Here is a 27,864-nt window from a genome sequence, read left to right as displayed (position 1 = left end):
GGTTAATTGGTGACTCTATGTGTCAGCCCTGCGACTGTCTGGGGTGTCCAGGGTGTACCCCACCTCTCGCCCAGTGTCAACTGGGATAGGCTACAGGCCCTCCTGCGACCCCCAACAGGAAAAGTGGTTACAGAAAATGAATGAATGAATATTTGGGATCAGGAGGTTTAAAAAACTAAACATTGTCAATGATAATTCAGTCCCTATGTCCTAAAATGAGACAACAAGAGAGTCAAACAGCGATAATAAAGCCCTAATTTCTTCAAATGAGCACTTCCTAATTAACAGCATCTTAATTTGTTACTGTTGCTAAAATTGGTCAAATTTGTTGCCATATCAAACTACATACATTATTACCCATAAATAAACAAGTTCAAACCATGTAATGTGATCAGGTTTTATATCCTGTCTTTTTTTTTTTTTTTTTGTCGGGATCAGCTGTAGACTGACTTGACAGAGATGGCTGCCATCTTGTTGTTACATGCATTTGTGTATTGTGCTCTTAACACCGCTACATGGCACAAAAAAATGTCCATGGACAAGGACAACAGGTCTAAGTTAAGTAGACTGAAGTGTAATGTCAAGTAAACTCAAAATGGGATGTCCTCATATGAGGTCACAGGGTCTCAGGAGGATATTATGATATAGTAAATGTTCTGTAAAAATCAATTGAGAAACTGCTTATGTATAAATATTAATTTCTGGCTGATTCAGCAAATTTTCATACAACTCATCCCTGAAATTAAACAGCCCAAATGAGCTCAGCACTCATTTTAAATGGATCAGACTGTTACAACCCCCCCCCAAACCAAGAAAACAAACTACCATAGTTCAGCTAGACTTTTATTTGACTTTTTATTCGCTTGATCATTTTCTCCAACCCAAAGACAAGAATACACAGCATAAATTGAAAATATCCCATTTAATAGTTTACAACTTCTCATCTATAATCATCATTTCATACTTTCAGTCTGACATTCACACTCACCTTGAAGCCATGGAACTGTGATTCAGTTCAACATGTCAAACTTGACTGGAAAAAGTGAACCTCATGCCTCCACCCTCCCCCCAACAAATCAGACACCATATTGTTTTACAGTCAGGACAGGCCTGGGGGGTTACAAACAGATTTTGTTTTTAAAATACAATGGATGCAATTTTTTCTTTTCTTTTTTCTTTGATTCAACAGGGAAAGTGAACATGGGTGGTAAATTCAGATGCTCTTCCAAGCCCTTTACACACTGAATTCACCCTAAACAAATAAAAAAACAAAACAAAAAAATCAATTATCCAATTAATCCAAATGACGGATGTGCACTTTCATCACTCATAAAAACATTAACAGTATTGTGAGCACTATCTGAACAGTTTCCTATTGTACATGTTAGTACTGACCCATGAACGTGGTGTGACAGATTTTATAATTTGAACTTTTCTTGCATTTCAAAAAAGAGTCTCAGGTCAAGAGTAGAAATGACATTATTTACACTGGTTTTCACATGCAGCTCAGAAGCTGAAAGTTGAAATTGCAGCCAAAAATCATGTCCTATCTAGATAAAAGACATGTCGCACGCCATCACGCTCTCTCAAGCATGATTATTTTCTCTTTCTCTCTGTCTCACTCACACTCTCACACACACTCACACACTCACAAACACTCACACACTGATATCACCTCAAACGCTGATCACCGCTGATGAGTATTTTCTTCCGTTTCTTTTCTTCCTTTTAAGTTACAGTGTCCAAAGCACTTAAGTTGGGTTCATTTCCATTTGTACATTTAAAACTGCATGAATTTACGGTATTCATTGAAAGAACTGATCAGATGTGATTAACAAGGGTACATACTGGTTGAATAAGACGATACAAACAACACCAACAAAAACATTCAGGAATAGATGTATGAAACTTCCTTTCCCATCCCGTCAGCCTTCCGTTTTGCACAGCTCCCCCTTGTGGCTATTAGCTTGTAGCACAGGCTTGTCCCAGGTTTGTTTTGAGGCTAATAGAGCAGCAATCTATAAATACAAAATCAAAAAAGGTCCTAACACACGCACACACACAAAATAAAAACAAAAACGAAGCATTGCCTTCCTCCCTCATCATCTGTCATGATTAACTGCCATGCAAAATTGAAATCTAAACCATGTGGGCTCGGATCAGTTTGATATGACGTGTTACAGCCCTGCCTTTTGTATCGGTGACTACAAAGAGACACTGAAATGTGCGCCATGCAGAGGCAAACAACATCAGCAATAAGGGACGAAAGTAAAGAAAGGAAGCCAAAAGAAAGCGCTATATGCTTCAGACCCAAGGAAGGACACTGCTGCTCCAACACATATATCTGGAACCACTTCATAAATCTTCCATCAGCTCTTGTCCAGACAAAACTCTATTCCATCTTAACCTACTGACCATACTGGGAAAAATAAATCACAGTGAGGTTGAAAAAAAAAATCTGCTGACGTGGCACAAGTAGTGGCCTTGCTTGGCTGAGACATGATGCTTTTAGGAAGGAAAAGGTTACCAGGCAACCATGAGCTCTAACACGCAGAGAACACAAGGCATCATTTCACGAATCAATTTGTAGGTTGAAGGGAGTTTAATAGATCAAATTGTCAAGAGTGCAGAACACTAAACCACATATGAGGCCAGAAGGAAGAGTTACATCAGTGGCGAGAAACCTGCTCCTCTTCGAAAGAGGGCATGGATACATGAGGCGTTCAAGGGGCGGGGAAGCAGATGAAGCAAGGTGCCACTTCTGCTGCTGTGCAGCACTGTGCTTAGGTTTCTCAGTAGTACAGTACATCATTCAGACAACATCTGTTAAGATAGCTCCAGACCTTATTTCAACATCCAAAGGACCCAAACAAGTAGCCTACCATCTTTGTAAAAGAAGTAAAGATGACACATCTGATCATGAATGAAGTATGAAGAATAGTAAATCAAATGCAGCTCAATTGCATCCTATTAAGGTTCTTTTTTTGTACATATATGCATACAATTATACGTCCTAGCTAATCTTTTAAGTCTTCATGTGGATTTTATTTAATTTGATCAGCTTTTGTTTGTTTTACAACTATATACAATGTACAGGCAGCAGATCATATATCTTTTACAATGAACGAGTGATGATACAGGGAAGTCTTTATAGACTGATGTTGACTAGATCCATTTAGACAATATACATTGTGAATAATTGGAATTTTTAGAAAATGGTATCTAAAAAAATGATGAAAGATAGTACAAGAGACAAAATTGTAAAAGCCCTCAATATGTACAGAAAAAAGCCAATATAGCATTTGTCAACAACAGAAAAAAGTTAAACTGAAATAATTTTCTCCATATACACATATCATAGCTCAAAAATATTTCCAAAGCTAATAGTCTCTCTGATTTGGTCACAGAAGTAAGAAGATAGTGAAGCATAGTGAAAAGAAGTATACAGCCTGATTGAACATCTGAGGATCTCAACACAGCGTCGCAGGGCTGCTAAGCTTGTTAAGTAATGAGATGTACAAACTACCATTAGTTTCTCTCATGCAGATGCTCCCCTTGATTGCAATTCATAACTAAACAAAGCTGTCAATCTACTGCAACTGAAAGTTAACAGAAAGAGAGATCATCGTGAGGTATTAAGGTTACTGTCCTCGACAGCATGGTCAGAATTCTGATTTGGAGAAGACGAGAGCCAAGAAATCATACTAACAGTCACCACAGAACGACCCATCCCAGTACCTCACCACGTGATCCAAACTCACACTTCAGCGTTTGTTGACGGGGGGAAATCTTAATGGTATTTCACTTCAGTACGACATACTGTTTAAAAACACTTGAAACCTTGATGCCAGCCTATGAAAAGTTTACATCAATTAGCTGCCATAATCTTTATGATTTGCGTTGTTTTTAGGACTCGTTATCAGTAACATCCAACAGGCATTTTTAATGAAAAGTCTGCCAAATGGAATAGGAAAAGAAACAATCAAGATCATGTAGCTATAATTTATGTTTTTGTCAAAGCAGAGACAAAAAGACATTGCTGTGGACATGCAGGTAGGCCAGTATTAGTGGGTGACCGATAATTGACTTATGAGATATAGAAGTGAAAAAGTTAAACTTAAATGAAGTGACACCAATTTCAAATCCATGAAGACCATTTCCCTCAGATTGAAAACACAATCAGCACACAAGCAGACTTACAAACGAAGCTCATACAGAACTTAATAGTTCAGGGGCTTTTATCTAGCCAAGTCAGAAAGGCACATCACTTTGATATCAGGCATAAATAATTAAGTCAAATTACTGCAGAAATAAAACATACTTTCACAAAAATAGTGCCAATAAGATGAGCGTCCCCATCAAAGAAGACAGCCATGAGAAAGCAGACTTGAGGGGAAAAAAAGCATTCAGTGCATGTAACTACATTCATAACAAGCTTCATTTACATGTATGTGCATGGTGACTAAGTTCGACCAGGTTAAACAATTCTGAAACGTATCTAAATTACAAGCTAGACTGTGAGGACACAGATGCAGGAAAAGTTTTAACGCACATCTCCAACACAAATGCAATCAGCTTGTCTTCAGATAAATTTCAGGCCTGGATTGTATCCATCCTAATGAATGAACCTCCTCAAACTATGCAAAGCAATTAACCGTTGAATTTATTATACAGGTCTAAAACTAAAGCTATAGATGAGATGGTTTTAGGAGAGCTTTGTGGGGAAATCTGAGCACAGTCTCTGAAACTAGCCACAGGTGATTAAACTGGGCATGTTGGATGTGTTCATGCTCTTGTTGTGACAAATTAAATGTAGACTACTTCCTATAGAAACATAGGATAAAGAGGCCTACTACCAGAGCCAGAAATTCCCCCTCTGAGCTTGAGGCAAGGTGTGATTGTGATCCTATTAATGCTCAAACATGCTTTAAGCAAATTAATGTAATTCAAAATGAATACAACTCTCTGACAAGTTATATCACTTAAAATGTGGAAAGTCAAAAAAGAGGGGTTATCCAGGAAGTTTCCGACTGCACTATATAGACCTTTCAAAGCTTTTTCTGCTGCCATCATCAGGACTACAGGTTCATATAAAAAAAAATGAATGCAAAGCCAATTATAAATATCAATGGAGCAAAGTGTTTCAACTGCATTTTAGCTCAATTACAAATTAAAATAAAACTATGGTTACTGCAGTGCTCATAGTGGGTGACACTTTTTCTCTACAGTGACATGAGAGGTTAAGTGTGCCACTGTAAATGGTGTGCATATGTGCTTTTGTGGGTGGTAATGGTGCTGGGCGGAGGGTGCATGTGGTAAATAGAACTACTACACAAAAGACATCATGGAAACCAATTAAGAAAGAAAAAGAGAAAGTTCACTGATTGATATGTTTTCCCAATTATTCTGGTGATGTCAATAGTCAGTAGGGTCTTCGTAACATCTGTATTTTTCTCCTGTGTTAGATGCTCTGCTGCTTCCCATGCAACTCGAGGGCAGCGGACTGCAGTGACGTCACAGGGGGATCCGTTGGAAGAAAGGAGGGAGGTGAAAGGAAAATCGTTTTCATAGTTCCCTTGGTGGGGGGCTTTTAAGAGCAACAGAAGCAGCTCATCACTGCCAGGACTGAGGGGGGAAGTTATTAACCTCAGCCAGGTCTTGCACAGGCGAGCCTTTGAGGGTGTACGTCAGCTTGATCCTCATTCGTAGCTGTTGCTGAAATTTTTTGAGGATGATCATGTTTATAAACAAGGACATTCTTGCAAGGCATTTGAGACTGCACAGGTCTTAAAAGGTCCAGTGTGTAGGATTTAGGGGGATGTATTGTTTTCTTTAGTGTATAATCACCTAAAAATAAGAATTGTGTTCCTGTTAACTTACAATGAGCCGTTTATATCTACAAAGGGAGCGGGGCTTCGCCTGTGGAGATCACCATGTTGCACTGCCATGTTTCTACAGTAGCCTAGACTGGACAAACCAAACACTGGCTCCAGACAGGGCCATTCATGTTCCACATCAGCCACCATAGTTAGAAGCCCATCCACAATGAGCAGTGTCGGATTAAACTGGGCTGGGCTAATGACCTGGCTCCGACATGCCAAACGGCATTAGAAAAACACTGATTTGTAATGTGAAACTGCTTTATTCAGTGTTTTTACCAGTGTAAATCACCTGGCCTGTTTGTTTTGGCCATGAATAGAACGATGCCGATAATTTGGCTCCCAGTAAAAGCCTCCATAAAAATAAACATTGAAGGAATTCTAATTGGGAGAATTTTCAGCTGGTTAAAATCTGAAATCCTCGACACTAGACACCACCTAAATCTTAAACACTGCTCCTTTAAATGTGTGCCAAGTGTGCCTCAAAAGGACAAAATGATATATAATCAAACAATCTGTGAAGGACAAACTCACCTTCTGTGGGTTGAGGACTCTGATGACCTGTGTGACAGTTCCCTGGTTGAGTGCTGGGACAACATTACTGCTAGGGGAGAGGAGCTGCAGCTGGAATGTCTGACAAACAGATAGAGGACAGTATGTTGGATGAAAATTTGATGATACCCATGGAGAAATGGGGTCATCACAGCAGCATGAGTAAGGGATGCTCACACTGATCAGACACTGACCACAATTGATGGATCTTCAGTTCAAATGACTCAGTTTGACTTTTTATATTTGTCAAAAAGATAATGTGATTGTAAAATCAGGGATGCAGACAAATAAACGTCACTGTGTTTTGTTGCCTGATCCATCATCGCTGCCAGATCTCCTCGACAAAGAGGCTTATCTTTCTGTCTAGTCGAACACAGACACAGGATGGCGCCAGTGCTAATGGTGGGACCTGGAGTGCAGTGAGGCAAGCAGTATCTTTGGGCTGCCTGGTGAATACTGAAGGCTGCTAAAAGCTTGCTGAATGTTAATTTAGATATTTTACGCTAGTCACTAAAAAAAATGCTAAAAAATTCCATGTCCTGTTAAGGCCAGTATAATTTGATGTAAACTCTAGCCTACAGATATGTATGCTACTCTCATAAGGCCAAGCAGAAATGGGGTTAGCAACAATCCTCTGTAAAACAGCACAATATATAAGCTGTAAAAATGAGAATGTGTGCTCCAGCTGATGGGCAGTGCTCAGTTTCAGCTTAACTGTTTCCAACATGGCAGCCAGGTCACACACTCTCTCATTTTACAGCTAAACAGTACACTAAAAACAAAAACATTGAGGTGAGAAATAGGCAATGCAGTAACAGAATCATGATTCACTTTTGATCAGTGCTGCCTGGTGTAACAGTTTGACCGCAGTTAACAGAATTATTGACAGCTGTTAGCTTACAAATAGTTGATTTGTTGCTTTTGTTCACTTATGGTAAGGTCAATATAATCAATAACGAGGCAGAGGAACAGGATCTGTCTCATGTACTGTGTGGATATAGTGACAGTTCAGCCAATATGACAAGAAGTTATTTTAATAAAGTTACCAACTACAGCTTTAAAGCTACTGTAGGCAGAAGAAATGAGCACACCAAAGACATTGCAACTCTATTAATGACTAATTTCCACTAGTACCAACTGCCTTAAAAGTTAGCTGCGCTTTCAGGTTAAAGATCCAAAATGTGCATCAATGTAGGCTATAGACACACGAGTGGCAATACATTAGTGGCAATGTAATCTACGGCGCAAAATCAATGCAATCAGGGCATTCACATTGTAATACCATGCAGAAAACTGATCTGTAATAAACACCATTATCTATCAAAACATTTTGAAATTCAGCCATTTAATGTCAGATTGTGCGTGCTTACCTTTGGTACTGCAGCCTGAAAAACAAAGTCTGTCATATCTGCCTCTGTTGAGTTGGAAGCATGGATGGTGATGACGGCGATGTTTGGATTGGGATTAGCTCTCTCAAATGTGAAGTCTATTTTCAGACCATTCTTGTTGTATGCCGTCATGGGAGGAATAGCTATACAGAGATATCAGAGGAGCAGACCATCAATAGAGTAAGAGAATTTGGTAATCCAAGAAAGGGAAAAACATAATTACCAAGTGCTTTAATACATGAGGACAATACCAAGGGAATGGTCAAGGGGAGCAACAGACTCTCACCTGCAGTTGCAATGTCATTAAACAGGGGCTGTGAGGAGAGGCCATCCAGGAGGAAAGAGGGTTGGGAAGTGGGCACAGAGGGAGCAGGAGCAGGGGCTGGGCCGCCTGGAGGGATTGGATAGGAACACAGGAGGGTTTCTGTTTACTTTTTTTTTCTATATTAAAACCAGACACAGTCAGCACGACGTTACTGCTGAACGGGAGCAGGCACATGGCGGACAACATCATATTCCCACTGGGGTCACGTTTATACCAGGTCCTTGCTTTGCTCTAAAAGGGGTGACAAAGAGTTTTAAAGAGAGCAACCTACCACTTAGCGAGAGGTCACCCAACAGATCAAGCAGCTCTCCTCCAGCTGAGGCAGGCTTGGTGGGCATCGTGGTCGGGATTACTGGCACATCATTACCACCCAGCAGGTCTAATAAATCATTAGCCTGGGTAAAAAAGATGACATGGGAACATGAAGACATACCTGATATCACACAGAATTGTCAACTTGTTACACTCCATTTCCATCTTCAGTCTGACACTGCATCTGCTTTAACTGATTTCCATGGGGGTTAGGGACTTAATTTTCCCTAACGAATAACTAGAGACCACATATCCATCTGAATGTAGCTACGTTTTAAGTCCACACTGATGCATAGCCATGCCAGCAGAACTGTTTTGCCAGGGTATTAAGGGGGGAGTGGAGCCAAGAAAAACAAACAACAATGTCAGGCGAAATTTAGAAGACAAGTCGATTTTGAAAAGCCTGGATAGCACCATCTACCCTGTCTGTAGCACTTGCCATTATCATTAATTCTCAGCACAGGTTCCAGCACACTGCTTGTCAATGCTTGACAACTGCTTGACAACGGTGTTGGTCCTGCCTGTGGCAGTGATTGGCTAATCGAGTCCCCCCTGCAGCCCTCATTGCTCAGTTTTATACACTGAGAAACCCCTGTCTCAGGCCGTGACGCCAGACAAATCAGTCAACTTATTGGAACGGGCAGATTCTGAGGTCTGGACCTGCAATATCTATGTACACTCCACATTAAATAACAGTATTCTTCTCAACCATTTAAAAAATATTCTAGACCGTCAACCACAAAAACAAAAAAACAAATCAAGAAATATTTAATAAAGCTCATGGTGTATTCTGTTTACAATTTAACTAGTGACTCAAACAAAGTCTTTAATTTCTTCATAATAAGGTAAAAAGAAACTGCCCTCACCTGGTTGGCTGGCTGGGTGACAGGTGGTGGGTGTTTTGGTTCCACAACAGAGGGCTCAGTCTCCCCATTTGTCTGTACAATCTCTGTGGGGCCATTAGTAGCAGTTTTCTCCATAATGGGCATTCGCTCTAGGAGAGCTGGCCTAAAGTCAGGGAACAAGTTAGCGATCAAGAGGGAGAAATAAGATGCACCAAACTCAATGGAGGAAATTACTCATCTAGTAACCGGTAAAATGTGGTTGTGATAATGTGACATTAATTTCTAGTGGAGTTTAATGCAGTTTTACCTCATGTGGTCGTATTTCTTGAAAAGCGCATTGTACTCCACAGCTCTCTGCTGAAGCTCCACATCGATGCTACTGCCATATATCGAAACCACCTTCTTGATTCGGCTAAAACAGAGTTTTAAATGTTTCAGATTAGAAAGGGGAAAATGTAGCATTGGTAATAGTGAACTTTATATCTTAGCACTCAAATGTTTGCAAAGCTTTAGAGTATAGGATATGTGTAAAAGGCTGTTACTCACTTAACACTGCTGAAGCGAGTAGACAACTTCATGATGGCAGTGAGGGAATAACCTCGGGTCACAGGTGTGGACAGGTTGGACACCAGGAGACCTTCCAGCACGTCCAGAACTTCGTCCTCTGTGACCTGAAGTCAAAAGGCAGAGAAGAAAACTGATGACCTGGTGTTTCTCTCAGGCAAAGAGCTAACAGTGATAAAAGGGGACCCTCCACTGGGTCGTAAATGAAACAGCTGTGTACAGCCTCAGAGCTGAGTCGCCACCATTTTAGACTGAACGAAGGACTTGCGATAATAACAGAGTCATAAAATATGCCGTTTCTACTTACGGAAGGGGGATTAATCTGTTTTGGGATCAGTAGGTGAAGTTTTTCTCCACTCCCTTTCCATGCTAAATTATTATGTTTTCTTAATGCTGTATCTGGTATGTCATAATCAACATAATGTGTAGGAAATGTATCTTATAGATGAATATGTTCAAGTTTTTTTTTTTTTCCTGAAATTATCGAGCTCTCATGGTATTATAATGTTATAGGTGCGAAAAAAACAAACAGAATTCATACTGTTCAATCAAACTTTTAATAGGCTATTTGACATATAATTCAGTCAGTTTCCTGGTTTGAAGTCGGAGCTGGAGAGGATTATTTTATTACAAATTGACGTTGTGTCTGTGTGCATCTTTCACCCAGTAAATGTGCTGTGAAGTCAAACCAATTCTGTTATTGACCAAACTGAGTAGAAGGGTTACAGGAAGAATATAATGGGACATTTGACAGCTGTATTTTGAACTGCCTCTGTAAAAAGGCAAAAATAATTTCACATAGAAATGGTCTCTTTGAGGTAATAACAGTCTTAGTCTGACTTTTAACATTACCTGAATAGAGGTCTACACTCAGGCCTATAATTTGCAAAAGGATTTTGAAAATGTGAAATATATTTCATCTTTTTGTTAATAATTGCCTATCAGGATCTCTGGGAAACTTATCAAAGGCCAGCCCTGGATTCCTACTCTGATAATTAAAGCAGTTAATTGAGGGAAATTGCTTGTGTTTATTTCATGACAGACACAACAGATGCTTTATGCTTCTACTTTGATATTAACTGGAGCAGCATTCAGTCCCAAATGGCGGCTGCACTGTAAGCACACCCTCTTGTGGCTGTTGCGCAAAACCATTATAACTTCTTTGTATGTTTTTGTCGCTGCGTGCAGTGTTTGGCTGGGATACCTGGATGGGCTCTTCCTCTTCACACTGTCCGGATACCAGCAGGTCTCCGTACTCTCCTATGCACCAGGACGCCACCTGCACTAGAGGTTGCTACAGAACACAGAGAAACACAATGATGCACTCTTAAGATAGTCTGAAATACAAACAGAACATTACATAATCAAATCTGTGAGCGTACTCTTCAATGATGAAGATGTTCTAAATCTAATCACGACCCACATCAAAACTGCTCTGACCTGTGAGATGTCATCCAGCAGTGCTTTGTAGAGTCTCTGTACTGTGTAGGCATGCATCTCCACACTGTTGGTGATGAGCTGGATGAGGTTGGGAACAGAGTCATCTCGCACGTAGCTCCCTGCCTGTGAGGGTAAGCAGAGATGTCGATGAGAAATGCAAATGAATCTCAAATACTTAGTTGTAAGTTTCCAGTAAAACTAAAGAAGCGTTGGCTGAGAAGGTTTATTACCAGATTTGATTAGATCATTAGAGGTACTCAAGATAATACTTGCATTATTATGCGCACTGAGAATTAATTCCAACCAACAATCAAAGGCATTAGAGACAATAGATTGTTTTTGTAATATACGTACTGTTGTCAGGACTCTCATAATGGTGTCTATGTGCCATCTTTTCGACGGGGCATACCTGTAACACAAATTACACACTGATTAGTCCCAGCAAAGGCCTGCAGAAGAATCATAAACATGTTAAGTTATTTAGACTTTAAAGAACCAGGATTTTAATGCTGTCAGAAAATAAATGGTATCAGCTTGGTCTGTCAGACGATGGATCACTCATTTTCTCATCATACAGCATTTCGATGTTAGCCACACCCTGTCCATTGTGTATCACCTCTTCACAAACATAACTGACATTTAATCTATATAAAATTGAATTCATGCAGATAGTTACTTCTAACTGGTTGTAGCAACCTGGATCTCTGCCCTTAAAGTACCAAGAAAGGAAAATAAAAAGCTGGAATTCTCTTTTACAGCCTTACACATGACTGGGTCACACAGGATGTGCATCAAATTATTTAGAAGCAGTTGAGCACATGTCTAATGTGTGGTGTAGTCTGTGTGTCAGTGCCATACTTCTCTGCAGCTAGGAAGACTCCCGACGCACAGTCTGCTTTGAATTCCGGGTCACAGGAGTCCAGGAAGTAGAGCAGCTCCTTCATCATGCCTCTGATGTTGTTGCCATTCACCAGGGCAAAACTCAGTTCCATTGCACGTCTACACGACAACAAAAAGCAAACAAAGTTCAGAAACAATGAGGCTAAATAGTAAGACACAAAATTGTAGTTTAGAGTAGAAATAGACAACCATTTCGCTTTAACATCTCATTATGAAGTAAATGTTGATTGCAAAATGTAATGGCTATAGAATAATGACATCATCAGGGGTTAGATTGGTTCCTTATATCCCCTATATTCCCTGTCCCCTAATCCCTATAAGCCTTGCTTCCTCTGTGCAATTCTGACTGTCAATAGGTACGATCTCCTGGGAGAATAAAGGCTCAACACACAGCACAAAGAAACTGCGTCAACCACTGTGCAACCAAAACAGGAACAGAATGGCACTTCTGTTTTCCCCAGTAGCCATTGGTACCATTCCCAGTTATCAAAGAGTATCAGCGCAAGTTCTTTGCAGTGTATGTGACATGCGACAAAGGGCCACAGGCTGGACTCAAACTCGGGGACGTTGTGGCACCAGCCTTGTACATGGGGCACCTGCTCTGTCCACTAAGGCACCAACGCCCTACGTAAACTTAACTCTTAACAAGACCGACTAACACTCAAAGCAGCATTTAACAGCTTAAACCAACTCTGTGGTGAAGAATATAACTCTGTGCTCGGTCTGTTTGACCTCAAAAACCCTGCGTCCAGTCCGCTCATCTTAGCTTAGCTTTTCCTGAGCCAAGGTGCAACAGAGAGGCTGCTCTCCACTGCTAGAGATTACAATAACCACACTCCGCCTCCCCCTGATTTTGCTATTCCCATACAGACTGGAGACTGCTTTTAAGGTTTGCAAACGCTGGACACTATGCAGGCATAAATATCCCACGATGGGTTTGCCTGAGCAACCGCAGATGGATACAATCCTACTAGCACCTCCTAGTTTAAAAACTACAGCATAGAAGAATTTTGTCTATATGGTTAAAATGATAGGGGACCTGGACAAAAGCCACACTGTATGCAAGTAATTTCATTTGTTTAAAGTAGTCGCACAGTCAGAAAAAAAAGAAATCAAAAATTTTGATGCATCGCGATACATTGATAATCATTTAATATTCTGATTGTCACCCTCTAAATTATAATCAGATCAAATCATGAGGTCTCTGGAGATTCCCACTACTAGTGTGTCCTGTGTTGTTGGTAGTTGCTGCTAGGCTGAGAGGAAAATGGAAAGCCAACTGTTGGTCTTTGCAACAATGGTGCCAACAAGTATACTACTTGGAAACACAAGAGGGTCAAAGTTGAGAAGTTGTCTGTTTCTATTTTAAGTAGTGTGTGCACTGTGAATCACCTCTTGATGGACACATCCAGGTCTTTTAAACAATCCACAATGGTGCTCCGATGCCTCTGCACTGCGTTGTGGTCTGTCTGTACCGTCTTTAGTAGAGATGTCAATGCCACGTATCTGGAATGGTTGGTTTAAATAAAAGACGTCATCAGGAATTAATAAAAGCACTTTGGGTGACTCAATGTGTTCAGGGTCAAAAACTAAGCAAAAAAATTACCTTATATTTTTGTCATTGTTAAGCAGGAAACGACCTAGTATGTTAATGGCCAAGACCTGTAAGATAAAAAGCATTTTAGGCACGAAAAAACAAATCAAAATGCTCATACCATGTTTTCATTTACATCACACTGACTCACCCTCAGTCCACTTTCAGACTTGATGTCCATTATGGTCAGTACAGTCTCGTAGAGGATTGCATTGCCGACATTTTTACTTGTCTCTGTGTTCGTTGCAACCTGTAAGCACAAATACCACGCATGTGTCAAAAAAGCACTCACTGAGTTGATTTTAGCCAAAAGCTGTGAATGTGTTGAATTCCAACCTGTGCAAGAATGTCATTCATTGCTTCACTGGAGTCGTCGTCACTCTTGCCTAAAATTCGCAGTAGTCTCAATATCCGCACCTGAGGAAAGAAAGAAACAGTCCGTCCCTGTCAGTTCACTTGAAAAATGTGATGTAGTATACTGACACTCAGGTAAATTCTGTGGTAAAGTTCTCTTTCCCCACTCCTTGCTTGCTGCTGATCTGACATCATTTTGGTTCTTCTTCTTTTTTTTTTTTCCCACTGGCACAACTTCGACTGCTTTAGCTGTAGTTGGGCCATTCAATACTTTAAAGGGCCAGTGTGTAAAATGGGTTGAAAACAGTGCCATCAGTGGTCAAATTCTAGATTGCAGGGCTCACTCGCTCACCCCTCCCGTCGGGTAAATGACGGCGGCCTCGTAGGGACAAAAAGCCTTGCGCACGAGTTTTTCAGGAGTAGGTCTATCTAGCGACGAGGTGAATGTTTATTTAGAAATCTAAACCATGTTACGATATTGTAATGAATCCCTCACGAGCAGGTGACCAGACGAAGCGTTCGGGAAAAAGGCCAGTTTATTTGAGCACTCCAAAACTCTGGTAACACTCCAGGGGGTAAAAGACTCCGTCCCAAACTCTGACTCTTCTAGCGTAACAGACACACTTCATACACACATACTCGTTTACCCCCTCCTAGAAATTCCTGCCAATGCTTGGGGGACCCCCTCCTCTCTCTGCTCCGCCAACCTCCAGCCCGCACACTGACTGACAGTGTAGCCTGTAAACAGAGCTCAGCTGTTTATTTAGCCTAGCAATATCTCCGGACTATAGTAGCTGCAATGGATGACTTTGAACGCGATTTTGAAGAGTTTCTTGTAGCGGACACAGACCAAGAGCCATACCTGTTTGAGCCGGAGCATACAGATGAGGAACTCCATGTGTTTGATGCTGAGTGGGCGAGAAGAGAGGCTGAATGCACAGAATGGGATTCGGTGCTACCATTGTTGGGGAGATATATCATCAGGAGGAAAAGTGCCGCAGAGAGTGCATCACAAGGAGTGAAGTTGCGTCTTCTTTTCCTCGCAGATGACGGTTCGGGTTCATTCTCCCCTGTTGCGTGGTAAGTGTGGTCCATTTGCAAACTTTATAACTAAAAAAACTTTTCACTACTCTCTATCAACGAACTACTAACACTCTCTGCTGTTTCCTCCTCCTTCTTCCTTCCTTCCACTGTCTTCGTTGGCTCATTTATACACGTGTTCTCTGGCTGGCTGGATGGTCCGCTCGGTCTGCCGTACATACATGGCGGCGCAAGATATATATGTAAAAGCATAATTATAAGGCTACGAAAACCAAACGAATTTTATTTTATAGCAATTATACACTTGTATAAACATATTAATGGGTAGAATACTCAGATTCAGATTGACAATAAACCATGCCAAATATTACACACTGGCCCTTTAATCATTTGTAATTCTGACTGTTAACTCTCTGCTCATCAGAAATGTGTCTACACCAGGATAAGGACATTGTAGCACTTTTTTGACACAAAAGCAGAGGTGTTGTGCTATTTAAGTACCACAGTACACCCATGTGAGAATTGTGCATGTGCATGATTCATTTGTGGCTTGTGTTGAAAGTAATCACTGTTCCTACATTGACAAGTTTACACACATTTGTCAACTATAGCTACAAAACGAAAGGATGTTTTGATATTTTTTCATCCCTACTTGTTAACAACTAGAAACTGAAGAAAAAAATAATTTAATTCAGTGTCGCTCACAGGCCACTGCCTGCAGCTACTGGCAGTTTTTAAGGTGGAATATTGTGTTGCAAGTTACATGCCCCATGAGTTAATGTTGTGTATCAATCAACACACCTTAAATGTCAATATGACTACTTTGACCCTTCCATTTGTTTTTACTGGCTCTTTGACATGATAGAAGTTTTGGTGATGATTGGATCTTCAAGCGCTTAAAAAATGTATGAATTTCAACCAGAACATGTGAACACTGAATATTATATTATGTTGGAGAAAAAAAATGGTGGGGCATCTTTCCTTTGTGCTCCGGCAACACAACAGCTTTAAATAGTCCTTTCATTTCCTTTGATGTTTCTGTCCCAGTGAAACACAATTATGTTGCCACATCACAGGTTCTGATCACGGTTGCCCCCGGTATGTTACTGCACAAGCGTCAGGCTACAATAGCTTACAATACAAGGCACTTTTAAGAAAGACAGTTGCTCACCTGCAGAAAAGGGTCGCTTATGCCTGACACATCATGTTCAGGAGAGTATCCAGACATGATTAGGTTCTTCAGGATTCTCACCAACTGTGGAACCAGCTATGAAAAGACCAACAACAGAGCAGAGAAGGAGAGGTGTCATAGTATTTTGTTTAGATCTCGCACATTTTCTACTTATCTTCAACATTTATATGACAGTCCATCATTAACTTTTAAAGTTACCAATTTCTCACCAACAGTAGCAGCCAGCCAAACTGATATGAAAGGCAAAGGAGCTGGGATTTTTATTCATTGAGGTAGAGTAACATGGTTGAAAATTAGGTAATTGAACAGCCAAATTTTTGTGAAATCAAAACCTTAATCATATAAAAATATTAGGTTAGAACATTTGGCTTTAAAGGAAACAAAACATAAATTCACACTTCTGTCCCTTCTGAATGCTGCTAATTAAATTGATGAACATTTAAATAGAGACTAATTCGATGCCAACAAAAATAGGACACATCTCGTCACAATAATTAACTTCCTAATCTATGTAATTTTCATCTCTCCTCGCCCTCTAAAACAGGTTATCAAAATGTAACCTCAAAGTAGCACTCCAACACTTTGGGAAACAGTTTGCTGTCTTATCCAGCATTAAATTAGAAAATGATGCATGATTTTCATCTCTTTGCACCCAGAACAGGTGACAAGCTTACAGATACAGGATATAAATAAAACAGGTTTGGAGTTAGGATGCCTACATTTTTCACTTTTGGGTTTGTTTCAGCCTGCTTCCTGTCTTTCTGTTACGCCAGACTGAACACGTTTCAGACCACAGGATGCGCAGAGATTAAATGAATATAAATGTTCTCCTCTGCTGTGGGTATTACCACAGACAAGAAACCCAAAATGCCAGAGTGGGGACCTAAGGCAGTTGTTGACATAAATATGCTACCCTCTAACAGTGACATATATACAGTGGAAATCATCTGTTCCTGGTGACAACACCTGTGGCAATTATGTGAAAACACACCGACCCTTTTAAATAAACAGTGATCAAATGAGTTGCCTATGAGGCAAAAATGACACTCAAAACAATAGTGAGAAATGTATCTGACAAATGGACCAAAAGATTTTTTTGTAATATTCAAAACATTTACATAGTAATGATCACTGTACAAGTTAAGGAAATTAAAATTAGAAATTAAAACACAACATGACATTACTCAACACAAATTTGGTTACGTCTGAGGTGAGTGTGAGGAGTGATTACTAATTACAGCATGCACCAGCTATGAGATCAGAATGTACTCTTACCTTCTCATTCTAACACAATGCAGGAATTGTAACAAAGACAAATGACAGAAAAAATATGAGGTAGATGTTAGGGAGGGGAAACTGGAAATCATTCACTTTCAGAGAGCTTAAAATAATGTTAAGATCATGAGCATGAGGGATGGTGCTTCTGGCACAGTTTTACACCTAGAGAAGGAGAGGTACAGCAGCAGTTGAAATACAAGAGGAAAAGACAGTGGTAGGAGATAAAAGATTGAGACATACTTTGAATGTAGAGCAAACCTGTAACGCAATGCAAGCCTCAAAAGTTTTACATGTCTGTCTAAGCTTAGCTATACCAAAAAGGAAATGTGTACGCAAAAGGAGAATGAAATGTGACGTGAGCTTAAGACAAATGCGTAACTAACTACTTTAATGTCCTTTGGCTGAGAGAATGTGTTTGTACCTTTCTGAAGTGGGCCAGCATGTCAGGACTTCTTTCACACATCTCAGTGAGGAGGACAACTGATGTATGGAGAACACCTGGGGGAACAGACAATTTAGATTAATATTTTGACAAGAGTTTGTCCAGTTTTGTTCTCTATATCAGTTATTTGTTAGTGAAAAAAAACCCAAAAACAACAACAATTCAGGCAGGCTAGTTTGAATAACAATTACACACAATTTAACGCTTACTATAGCCAAAACCCTTCACCATGAGTGTGTCCTTTTATGCATTCGATTGGTCAATGCAGTACATTGCCAGATGATGTTGTGTTTTGCCAGGTTCAAATTTTTTGCCACATAACTCTGTGCAACTTTTTTCCTTTCGCTCTACACCTTGGCAATCGTGCTGTACCATGCAGTAGTCTCGCTGAAATGAATGAACATGCTGTGTTATTGCCAAACAGTGCTTTTATCTGTCTGAACACAGAGTTATGGTACAGTCACACATGAGCGAAATTAACACTGGTAAATATTCACTCCTGCTCACCTCAATTCAACCGAGCAAAGGGGCTAATAAAACATTTGCTTCTGGTGGCAAAGCAAATGTGCATCTTTGGGTTATTTGAGTGACCAGCGAAGTCGCAGTCTTAACCAGCAGCAAAGACATATGTGTGGAGGAGACACTGATTGTTGCCATGTCTAACCAGCTGGTATTGTATGATACGTTGGTCATGAAACAAGAGAGATGTTGCCCAACTGGCAGTGAGTTGGGAGACACGGATGGAACGTAAAAAAACATATCATGTAAATGTACCAATTACATCACATTTCGCAGTACCTATTAGCGAGCTGTATTTCCATGTGTGTCATACCCGGCGCTGTCCACATTCAGCACGAGTAACGCCTCAGCAGGAGACAGTCACTCGCCTGCGTTTGCTCATGTGTGAAGATATTAAAGCTTTCGGCTTTCACAACAGCTATGTACTGGGTGTGCCAAATGACAGACGAGGTAATCTGCCACACTGCCATAAATGTGATTTACACAGATTCCAAAACATGCACCAATATGCAGGCTTTGCTCCTGTTTTGGGTGCATCAATATCCAAGCTGACCAGTCGCACAGACACCAAAGTCAGGTGTCAAAAATATGATGTACTATCATACATAAGATTAACTGCAGGGAACGTCAGGTGACAGCATCATAAATCTGTAAGATTATCACACAGGCTAATCATTTCCTAGTGACCTAATCTGAATGTTACAAGGTTGAAAACGTATCATATGAGTGACGGCAGTGAAAAGCAGTGGTGGTGGGTGGTGAGCCACACAACACAGTCATAAATATGCCATATTCTAACAAAATGTTTAAAGTTTGTAGTGGGCTTTGGACTTAACACTTTGAGTAATAAATTTCGTAAACTGTTTTTACATGTGAGACAATTCACGCACGTTGGGTGTTTGTATTATAGTGATAGCATTGTATAGTATTTAGATTTTTGGTCATTAGTTTGTTTCTGCAAATTTGTGTTAGCAATTCCTGCCAATGCTTGAGGCCATGTTACACCATCTTCCATATACTGTATACATTATTCAATGGTGTGCATTGCAGCACAGACAATAATGAGCTATAAAACAGCAAGAAAAAAAATAATTCTATAAATTATCTTATCTGAATCAATCATACAGCATTGCCATGCAATGTCAAAGAAGGTTAACTTATTTCAGAAACGTTACAAAAAAAAAAAAAAATCTTTTCATGACATACTGTATCTCCCCTAAGTGGGGTACACAGAAGCCCCAGAGTTTATGACAGACTCATTAATTCCACTCTCCTCTGCAAAGGACACCACAAAAAAAAGGACATGAGCTGCCCAGCTGTTCTGAGCAAAGCACTGTGAGTGGCAGGAAATAGGACGAAGCCTGCATTTGTGCAGGACAGGCACACTTCCCTGCGAGCCAGCAACTGCATCCTGACAAACCGTTTACACTTACCATGGTTTTTCTCGCCCAGCAGGTTTTTTGTGGCTGGAAGGAACATTTCCATAAGTTCTGGAACCTTCCTGATGACATGAACTGCACACAACGCTGCCTGTCAACAAATATTTAGACAAAAGACACTCTGAGGAAACAGCCCAATCTTTAACACAATATCTCACTTCCGAGAGTAACTGTTAGTGACGATGCATTCACGAGCAGTAAAACTCAGACTTATAACCTGTCAAGTATTCTTATACACATGACAGTAATGAGGCTTACTTTTTTCCTCAAGTACGAGTTGGATGTTTTGAGCAGCTTCTCCACCTCTCCAGCCAAGTCACGACACATTTCTGAGGAACCCATGCAGCCCAAAGTGCACAAGGCCAGACCCTGGACGTATTGTGTGCTGTGATTCAAGTCACTGTGTTGGGAGAAGAGCGGTGAATGAACCATAGAAACACAGACAGATAAATACAAGAACATTTTTGGAAGAAAGTTCCAAAAGTTCCTAAATGAAGCAAATTTGTAGAATTACATCTAGGCCATTTCAGGCATTAAGGGATTTTCTTTAATTGAATTTACTTCTAAATATGTAATTTTAATGAGCAGAGATGAGTTTTTAGAGGTTAATTGATGCCCAGAGAGAAACATTAAAGTACAGGTCATTAATTTCATCTTTCACCAAGATCAAATTATTGTGCATTGCCAGAAAATAAACTGGAAAAATATCAAATGTATTCACATAGAATCTGGCCTCCACTTACTTCTTAATGCAATTTGTCATTAGTAGGTGGACGTCCTGCCTCTCATCCAACAGCAACATGGCTCCCAAATAACCTATTCGTTTGTCAGTGAACTTCTGGGATGCAATCAGCTTCAGACACTCCAGCTGGAAAACAAGTCATCATGTCACAAAAACTATCCAAGGGTGTAAGCTATGGGAAAATAAATTCACTGGAAATCCTTAAAGCTTTTTCTATTAATTCTGCCTGTCCTTACCTGCCCAAAGTGTGCTGGGTAGCCCAACATGTGCATATAAAGGAGCTTCGCCACATTTCTGCAACGGTATGTATTGTCTTCCTCTCTGAAGGAAGAGCGGATAGCAGCACACTCTTTCTGGATCATCTCACGCTCCTCTGCCTGGGTCCGTGCTGTCCGGATAGTCCGGATCAGCTCCCGCAGTCTGATCGGAGCTGGCATTCTCTGGAAAACATTAAGAAAAGAAACAGATTTTCACTCGTTGTTTTAGGGTTGAAACTACACTTGACAAAATCGAATTCAGAAAAGCTGCATCTTGAATGAAGAAAATTTGAGAAATAATAACTGTGCATCACACTGCAGCGTCTTACATCACTTATACACCTAAAATATGTCAGCCTTGATTCAAAATGACCATAGTGGGCATAGAAGAAATTTGATTGCTGACCAACTGCACTTACATGTAAATTTTACAATTGGAAAGTCATTGCAGTGCATGAAAACATATATTCTGGTTTCCAGCCTTGACTAGATTTTTCCAAATAACCTGGTTTCTTATGCCTGTAAAATGAACTAACTCAAACTAAACACATCTTTGTTTTATGTTGGGAGACAAACCAACTCCTAAACCACAGATATGCTATGATGAATACTTGGCATAAGGAGGCAAAAAGATGACTTCTCCATTTAGAGCTACATATTTTAAACAGTATTAAAAGTGCAGCAGCCACGAAAGGAGAGTGGCAGGTGAAATTCCATTCCCTCGCGGAGAAGCTTCTGAGAGCACACAAGCTTTAAGCCACAGGAAGAGGTTTAAATATTTATAAGTACATGCTAAGTTGTGAGAATAAATTCTCTTGGGTTCATAAGTACCAAATAAACAACCATTTACCAAAAATAAAAAATAAAAAAAATAAAAACATCCAACAGTCTCTACGCTTACTTCCTCAAATCAGGCAACTTGGACAATGTGATCACATGAGTCAAAGCTATCATGATTCTCTTGGATTATAAAGTAACGGCAAAAACACACCACGCGGCAGTGAAGTGTCAACTCCAGCCAGCTGACATGCAATGTCTACGGAAAGCTGTGGTGGTTGCTCCAAGCTGCGGCCATTTCATTCTGTGGCAAACTAAAAGTTGGGGATAGTTCAACTTTTAGCAGTGAATTCAGCCAGAGAACACCTGCAGCAAATCAGTAAACACAGTTCAGTGATTTCTGTGACATGTTGACCTGCATTACAAAGAATTTCTTCCATCTGAAACACATGAACCCACATCATGGCTGCAGAACAATGCACCTGTTGTGGCAAGCTGCACTTTGCCGCTGCTTGATGCATTTTCGGCACCATATCTAAAATAACTTGCACCAAACAGCATACACAAACTCTTAAACGGAGCAGTGCGAAGCGTGTATCAGCGCTCCTTAAGTAGCCTACAAGTTTTTAACAAACTACAGCTAGTATGAATATCTCAAGAAAACTAGGAGGCCAGATACGCAACACATGGATAACAACGAGACAGAACTTTATAAATGTGTGGTTTATCTAAAGAAAACTACATCTTGAAATTGCCAGTGACAGACACGAACAAGTTTTATTGTGGTCCTCTTTGGGTTTATTGTATAGCCTCTGCATCGCTGTCATTACCTGTGAAAATAAATGTTGACCTGCAGGTTCTCAACATCTCAATTTCAGTCCTTACCCAACTGGAACATTATTAATAGTGCCCCCTCTTCTTAGAGAGAGGTACAATTTGTCTCCCATCTCATGAAGCCTTTTATCTGGGAGCATGCAGTACATAATTAAGCTGCTACAGCAACAGAAGCGGTGGTAATTACTTGTCGAGTAAATCCATTTTCTCCATCTAACTAGTACTAAAGTGGACTTTTGGTAGACTGAAACATAAAGGCCTTTAGACAGTGCAGATACCCTTAAAAGTTGTGTGATGTCAAAGACTGGTGAATGGGGTTGCACTGTTACACAACTTTTCATAAACAATGTACTTTTTAAAATGTGAGACTGCATTATAAACCACTAGTTTTATCATCCAAAGTTGAGGATTCAAGCAATCATAAAACATGTCACACAACAAAATAGTTTGTTTTCTGCCATGTATAATTCCTAAACCACAGAAAAAAAATTGTTGTGAATCCTGACACAAGCTGCCTTTATAATGTATTTCTACATTTATTTTGTAGTTGAGCGAGTAATTTCTCCGGTTGGATTGCTGTCATGCTAAGCATCAGAGGAACATTTTCAAAGGGGAGATCAGTTGCTTTCCATTAGCCTGCTGATTTTTCCACCATGATTTTCAATGGCAGCGCAACACCAAAGACAGCTTCATGTTGTGGCTCTGTGAAACTGTTACACATAAAGCCATGTCGTAAGCATTTATCTTATCCAGAAGTTTGGCTGCTATTGTTCTCCCTTGAGCCCAGCCATAAGACTTATGGAAATCTTACTAGGTTCTGAGCTGGCTTATTGCCAGAGAGCCTTACATAGAAAATCAAGTCCAGCTCCTGTTCCCACATGACACCAACTCCAGCATTTATAGATTAAGGTGACTGTGAGGAATGAGCTTTAAATTAACCTAACATCAACTTTAAATTTGTCTTAGAAATACTTGGCTGCCTCTGACTCTTTTTAGACCTGTATAATGTGGAGGCTGCAATATTTTTTATCTGAATGGAAAAGGAGGAAAATCACCATACCTTTTCTTATCATTAATTATCACTGCCGAGATCAAATGAAATTCTTTGAAACTATGCCAGTCTATTGAGAGAAATAAGGACCCAGACAAGGAAGGAATGAGGGCATCCTTTGTTGCAAGGTGGTGGTTTGTAGAGAATTCACTGTGATCAAAGAGAAATGCGGAGGGTGGCCAGGCAAGGCCACACTTTAATAAAGCCAGAGATCTACTGTCTTTCTTAACACCATTTAAATTGACTGAGCTGAATGGACCTAGTGTTGGGCTCCATAAATCATGACTCCCCTTCTCTTGCTGTGCTTATAATCAAATGTGTACACATTAAAGAAGAAAAATCCAGTCTCTGCTGAGAGCTAAATTAATTACAGTAACTCATTCTTGCAGTGGCGGTACAATGGCACATTCTTCTATGTTTAAGAAACATCATATGTCTCGTCACGCATAATTACCATTATTTTTTCATGCTGTTACTATTTCAGGGATGTGGAACAGTGTGTAAAGTTCAAAAGACAAAACTTAAAGGGAGGGGTTGGTAGGTGGATTAGAAAGGCCACAGGATAGAGAGCTTGAGCTTATTCAATACTTGGGCACCAACAGCCTCAGGTTCACTCACCAAGGTCAGCTTTACTCAACCTTACAACAAAGACAAAAAGGGAACTGTTCTGCTCTGCGGCCATATTACAGATTAAGGTGGTGATCAAACAGACGAGCCACTAGAGCTGATACAGATTCTGTCACACAAAACAGCTCAGTGTACCTGAGGATATCTGGCCCAAATGTGACAATGACAAAAGGTATAAGTCCATGCCCTGCGCCAAAAAGTTGGAGGAAAAAAAAGATTACTACAAGACATTACAGATGGACCATACCTAGGTATCTAAGAGTGACTACCACCAAGACCTCTAAACCATTTAAACCACTTAAAACCTGACACCATTGGTCATTTATGCCTCATTTCCACTGCATGGTTCAGCTCATCTTGACTCCATGTCAGACTGAGCAATATCATTAACACATCTTTCCTATATGTACTTTGCACGTACTGTGAAATGTTCATAACAAGCTTTACTCTCATGAGAGTTGGAGAGCCAACCCAGATTAGCTTTCAAAGCCTGACAACCAGCAACCAGCAACAAGCAAAAAGCATGCCACACCTCCCTTGTACCACAGGGAGCAGTCAACCTGAAGTCTCGTACTAGAAGCATTAAGAGATAAAACACAGTTTGACTTGGTTTTACTTTAGATTATTGCACCCCATGAGGACTTTGTTAGAAAGTAAAAGCGCAGACTCAATGTCCACAACTACCGTCTTTGTCGGGAAAGAGTTGCACCATTAAACTAGAGAGAAAGATCATCAGACAGATGCAAGATATACAGAGCCACCACAGGGGAGAAGCATTTTCCCTGCTCAATTTGCCAAGCTGTTGTAACCTGCACTTAATCTGTTTATTCTCTTTCTGTGCTCAGCTTTGCACTCAAATGTTAGAGATGAAAAACTATCAAAGCACTCTATTCCTTCTTATATCACCGACTAAGTAATCAGCGGCACAGAGCAATAAATAATTGATCATTCTACATACATGCACAACAAGGAAGAGCAAACATGCAAGAGTTATCAAATCTGTATTGTGTCAGTTTGAACAAGTGTTACATTTACATGTTGCTTCCTTCATGCACAGTCAAATGTTAGCTGTTTCACAAACAAAAATGTTTTGGGTAGGCCACCAAAATACAGTTGAATCCAACTTCATTGTTTTTCAAATGTAAGAATTGATCATTTCGTCTTTTAAGTAAAGAATGATTGATCTAAGAGTTTGCCTTTTACATTAATGTAAGTAGTTCGTTGTGCTGCCCTCCTTCTGCCAAGGTCCACTACCACGTATAAATTCTCACTCTGTCAAAGACACTGTTAAATGTATGTGAGCACTGAGCTTAATACTAACTATTCATGTGAATTAATGGCTGAACCAGTATGAGGCTTTGCAGTTGCCCAACAGATCCCACACCAATAACTTAACGCAGCATTATGGAGTTCAAATGAATAACTAGCTGTGTGCAACCGAAAAGTTCGTGCCCTCAGCCCCAGCCATCATTTCTCTACTTCGAAGCCGTCGCCTAGTTGTTGCTTTCAAAATGTAGACTTAGTTAACCTATGCAAACAGTTATGTTTAAACTGTTAGGTTGCAAACTACCCGGCAGGCAAAGCTCACAAAACAACAAACATTAACAGACTTTGTGGAGCTGCTATTATTGTGAGGAAGTAAACAATACATATGAAATCTGTGAGATTAACAATCAGATACTGTGCTAGTTAAACGTGTTACCAATACAATGACAATGCTTAGTATATACTATGACTGGCAATCTAGCAAACTGACGATTTTGAAATGCAAAGTCAAAGAGATTTTAAGTGGAAACAGATCAAATAAAGCATTGAACTATTGACCCTTAAGTGTTTCTGATAATCTTCAAAAAACCCAGGAGCTAATTCAATTTACAGTGTATGGGAGACGTTTCAGTAAACATGGTCGCTATCAGAATATTGTATTGTGTGATTATTAACTGCTAACCCTTCTGTAAAATAAAGGTACTCTTCATGCACCTGCTCAAGTAAGAATTTTGCCCCAAAGTTAGTCACAAATTCACTGTTGGCAGAGCTTAAGGTTAAGCGGTTTTAATTAAGGTCATAGCTGTCTTGTTCCAAGCATAATGTTATGCAGTCTTCATGCTATAACACTGAATTATTTAACATCAAAGGGCAACTTTGAATTCTGCTGAATCTTGGATATATTTTCTTCAGCATAGGTTAATATTAGACAACGGCATCCTGTCAAAAAAGTGATTATTACCCAAGAGCTATTAGGTATTTTGAAATGCCACAAAAGCGATGGGACAAAAATGTGCAGGAATCACCCAACCTGTTCGTCATTTGATCACTTCCTACTTACAGCTGACTTCCTTAACGTTAACTCATGAATTGTTTTTGTAAAAATTAGTCTTCCTCTGTTAATGTAAAGGCATTAATGAAAGACGTGTACCCTAATGTTACCTACTTAATTAAAGTCGTTGCCAACACCAAGTAACAAACTTATAAAACTAGAGCAAGAATGAGTCCACGTCCTCAACATGCTAAGCTAACCGTCGTTAGCTTCCTGGATATGTAAATGAAACGTTGACTTGTTAGAGGATGTTTACGGTTTATCAAATGCTTGAAAAGTCTGATACCATTACAAAGCTTTGAGGCAAACGTCAAATGCGTAATGTTAATGCTAACGCAATTTACACCTAGCAAAAGTAAGCTAACAACAAGCTAACACTAGTATCTACAAGTATTTTCAGTGAAAGGGCAGCATATTGGGTTGACACCACAGCAGTAGCTTCACCTTGGCTGACTTTATATCGTTAAATGGAGGTGTACATGAACAGCAGTAGACTATAATGTCGAGCTGAAACGATAGGCCATTACAGGCTTGGCATGACACCTGAATCTGATCGCCGATTGATCAGGACATGATGCAGTTTAGGCCTTCTTGAAGCATTTGGATTATCAAGCTAGCGAGTTTGCTAACGTTAGCTACCTGACCACTCGTTTGCTTCTCTGTTACCTAGTCCGAATACTGCCTGAACTAAATGGCAAATTCAAAGTAACTCGCTAGTTAGGTAGCTTGAAAGATATCAAACATAAAGTTGGCACTGCGTGTTGTCACGATTAATATACCCCAGTGGACATCCACACCACTTAAATGGCTATTGAGCTTTACATCCCTAGCTCAGCAGGTAGTTAGCAAGGCTACAGCTATGAGACTATACTAACCATGCTAGCTAACTTAGCTGCTGACAGGCACAACCCCGGTGCACTGAGGGCTGCGACTTCCTATGCAGCGCCACAGTGAGAGTTGTCAACGTAGATACAAACAAACCACTGACGATTAATCACACGTCAAGACATTTTCATGTATTTCTGCCGATATAATATTCTTAGAATATACTTACTAGCCGTAATGACGCCAGAAAATAACTGGAATCGTATCTATTAGCAATGGAGGGAGGAACACACTAGACATGCAAAATGGTGGCTACTCCAGCCTCAGCACATCTACCGCAGGCGGAGGGTTACACTGACATATCCCAGAG

At 40.1% G+C, this 27,864-nt stretch overlaps 1 protein-coding gene across 1 annotated transcript; it reads right to left on the bottom strand.

The window, feature by feature from the left end:
* Positions 1-830: 830 nt before the first annotated feature.
* ap1g1 (adaptor related protein complex 1 subunit gamma 1) lies at positions 831-27,863 on the bottom strand. The gene is made up of 23 exons (XM_049593111.1): positions 27,724-27,863; positions 21,043-21,246; positions 20,808-20,932; positions 20,323-20,464; positions 20,059-20,155; positions 18,086-18,162; positions 16,366-16,461; positions 14,136-14,216; positions 13,951-14,049; positions 13,812-13,867; positions 13,598-13,711; positions 12,164-12,304; positions 11,660-11,714; positions 11,306-11,428; positions 11,070-11,159; positions 9,848-9,972; positions 9,609-9,713; positions 9,323-9,464; positions 8,416-8,539; positions 8,106-8,210; positions 7,802-7,962; positions 6,414-6,512; positions 831-5,715 (listed from the first exon to the last, which is right to left on the bottom strand). Exons 2-23 carry the CDS (start codon positions 21,241-21,243, stop codon positions 5,614-5,616), a joined length of 2,460 nt encoding a protein of 819 aa, XP_049449068.1. The 5' UTR covers positions 21,244-21,246; positions 27,724-27,863; the 3' UTR covers positions 831-5,613.
* Between the last annotated feature and the right edge of the window lies 1 nt (position 27,864).

Source organism: Epinephelus fuscoguttatus, linkage group LG2 (assembly GCF_011397635.1).
Source record: "Epinephelus fuscoguttatus linkage group LG2, E.fuscoguttatus.final_Chr_v1".
Lineage (NCBI taxonomy): Eukaryota > Metazoa > Chordata > Actinopteri > Perciformes > Serranidae > Epinephelus > Epinephelus fuscoguttatus.
This window is presented reverse-complemented; position numbering and strand designations above follow the sequence as displayed.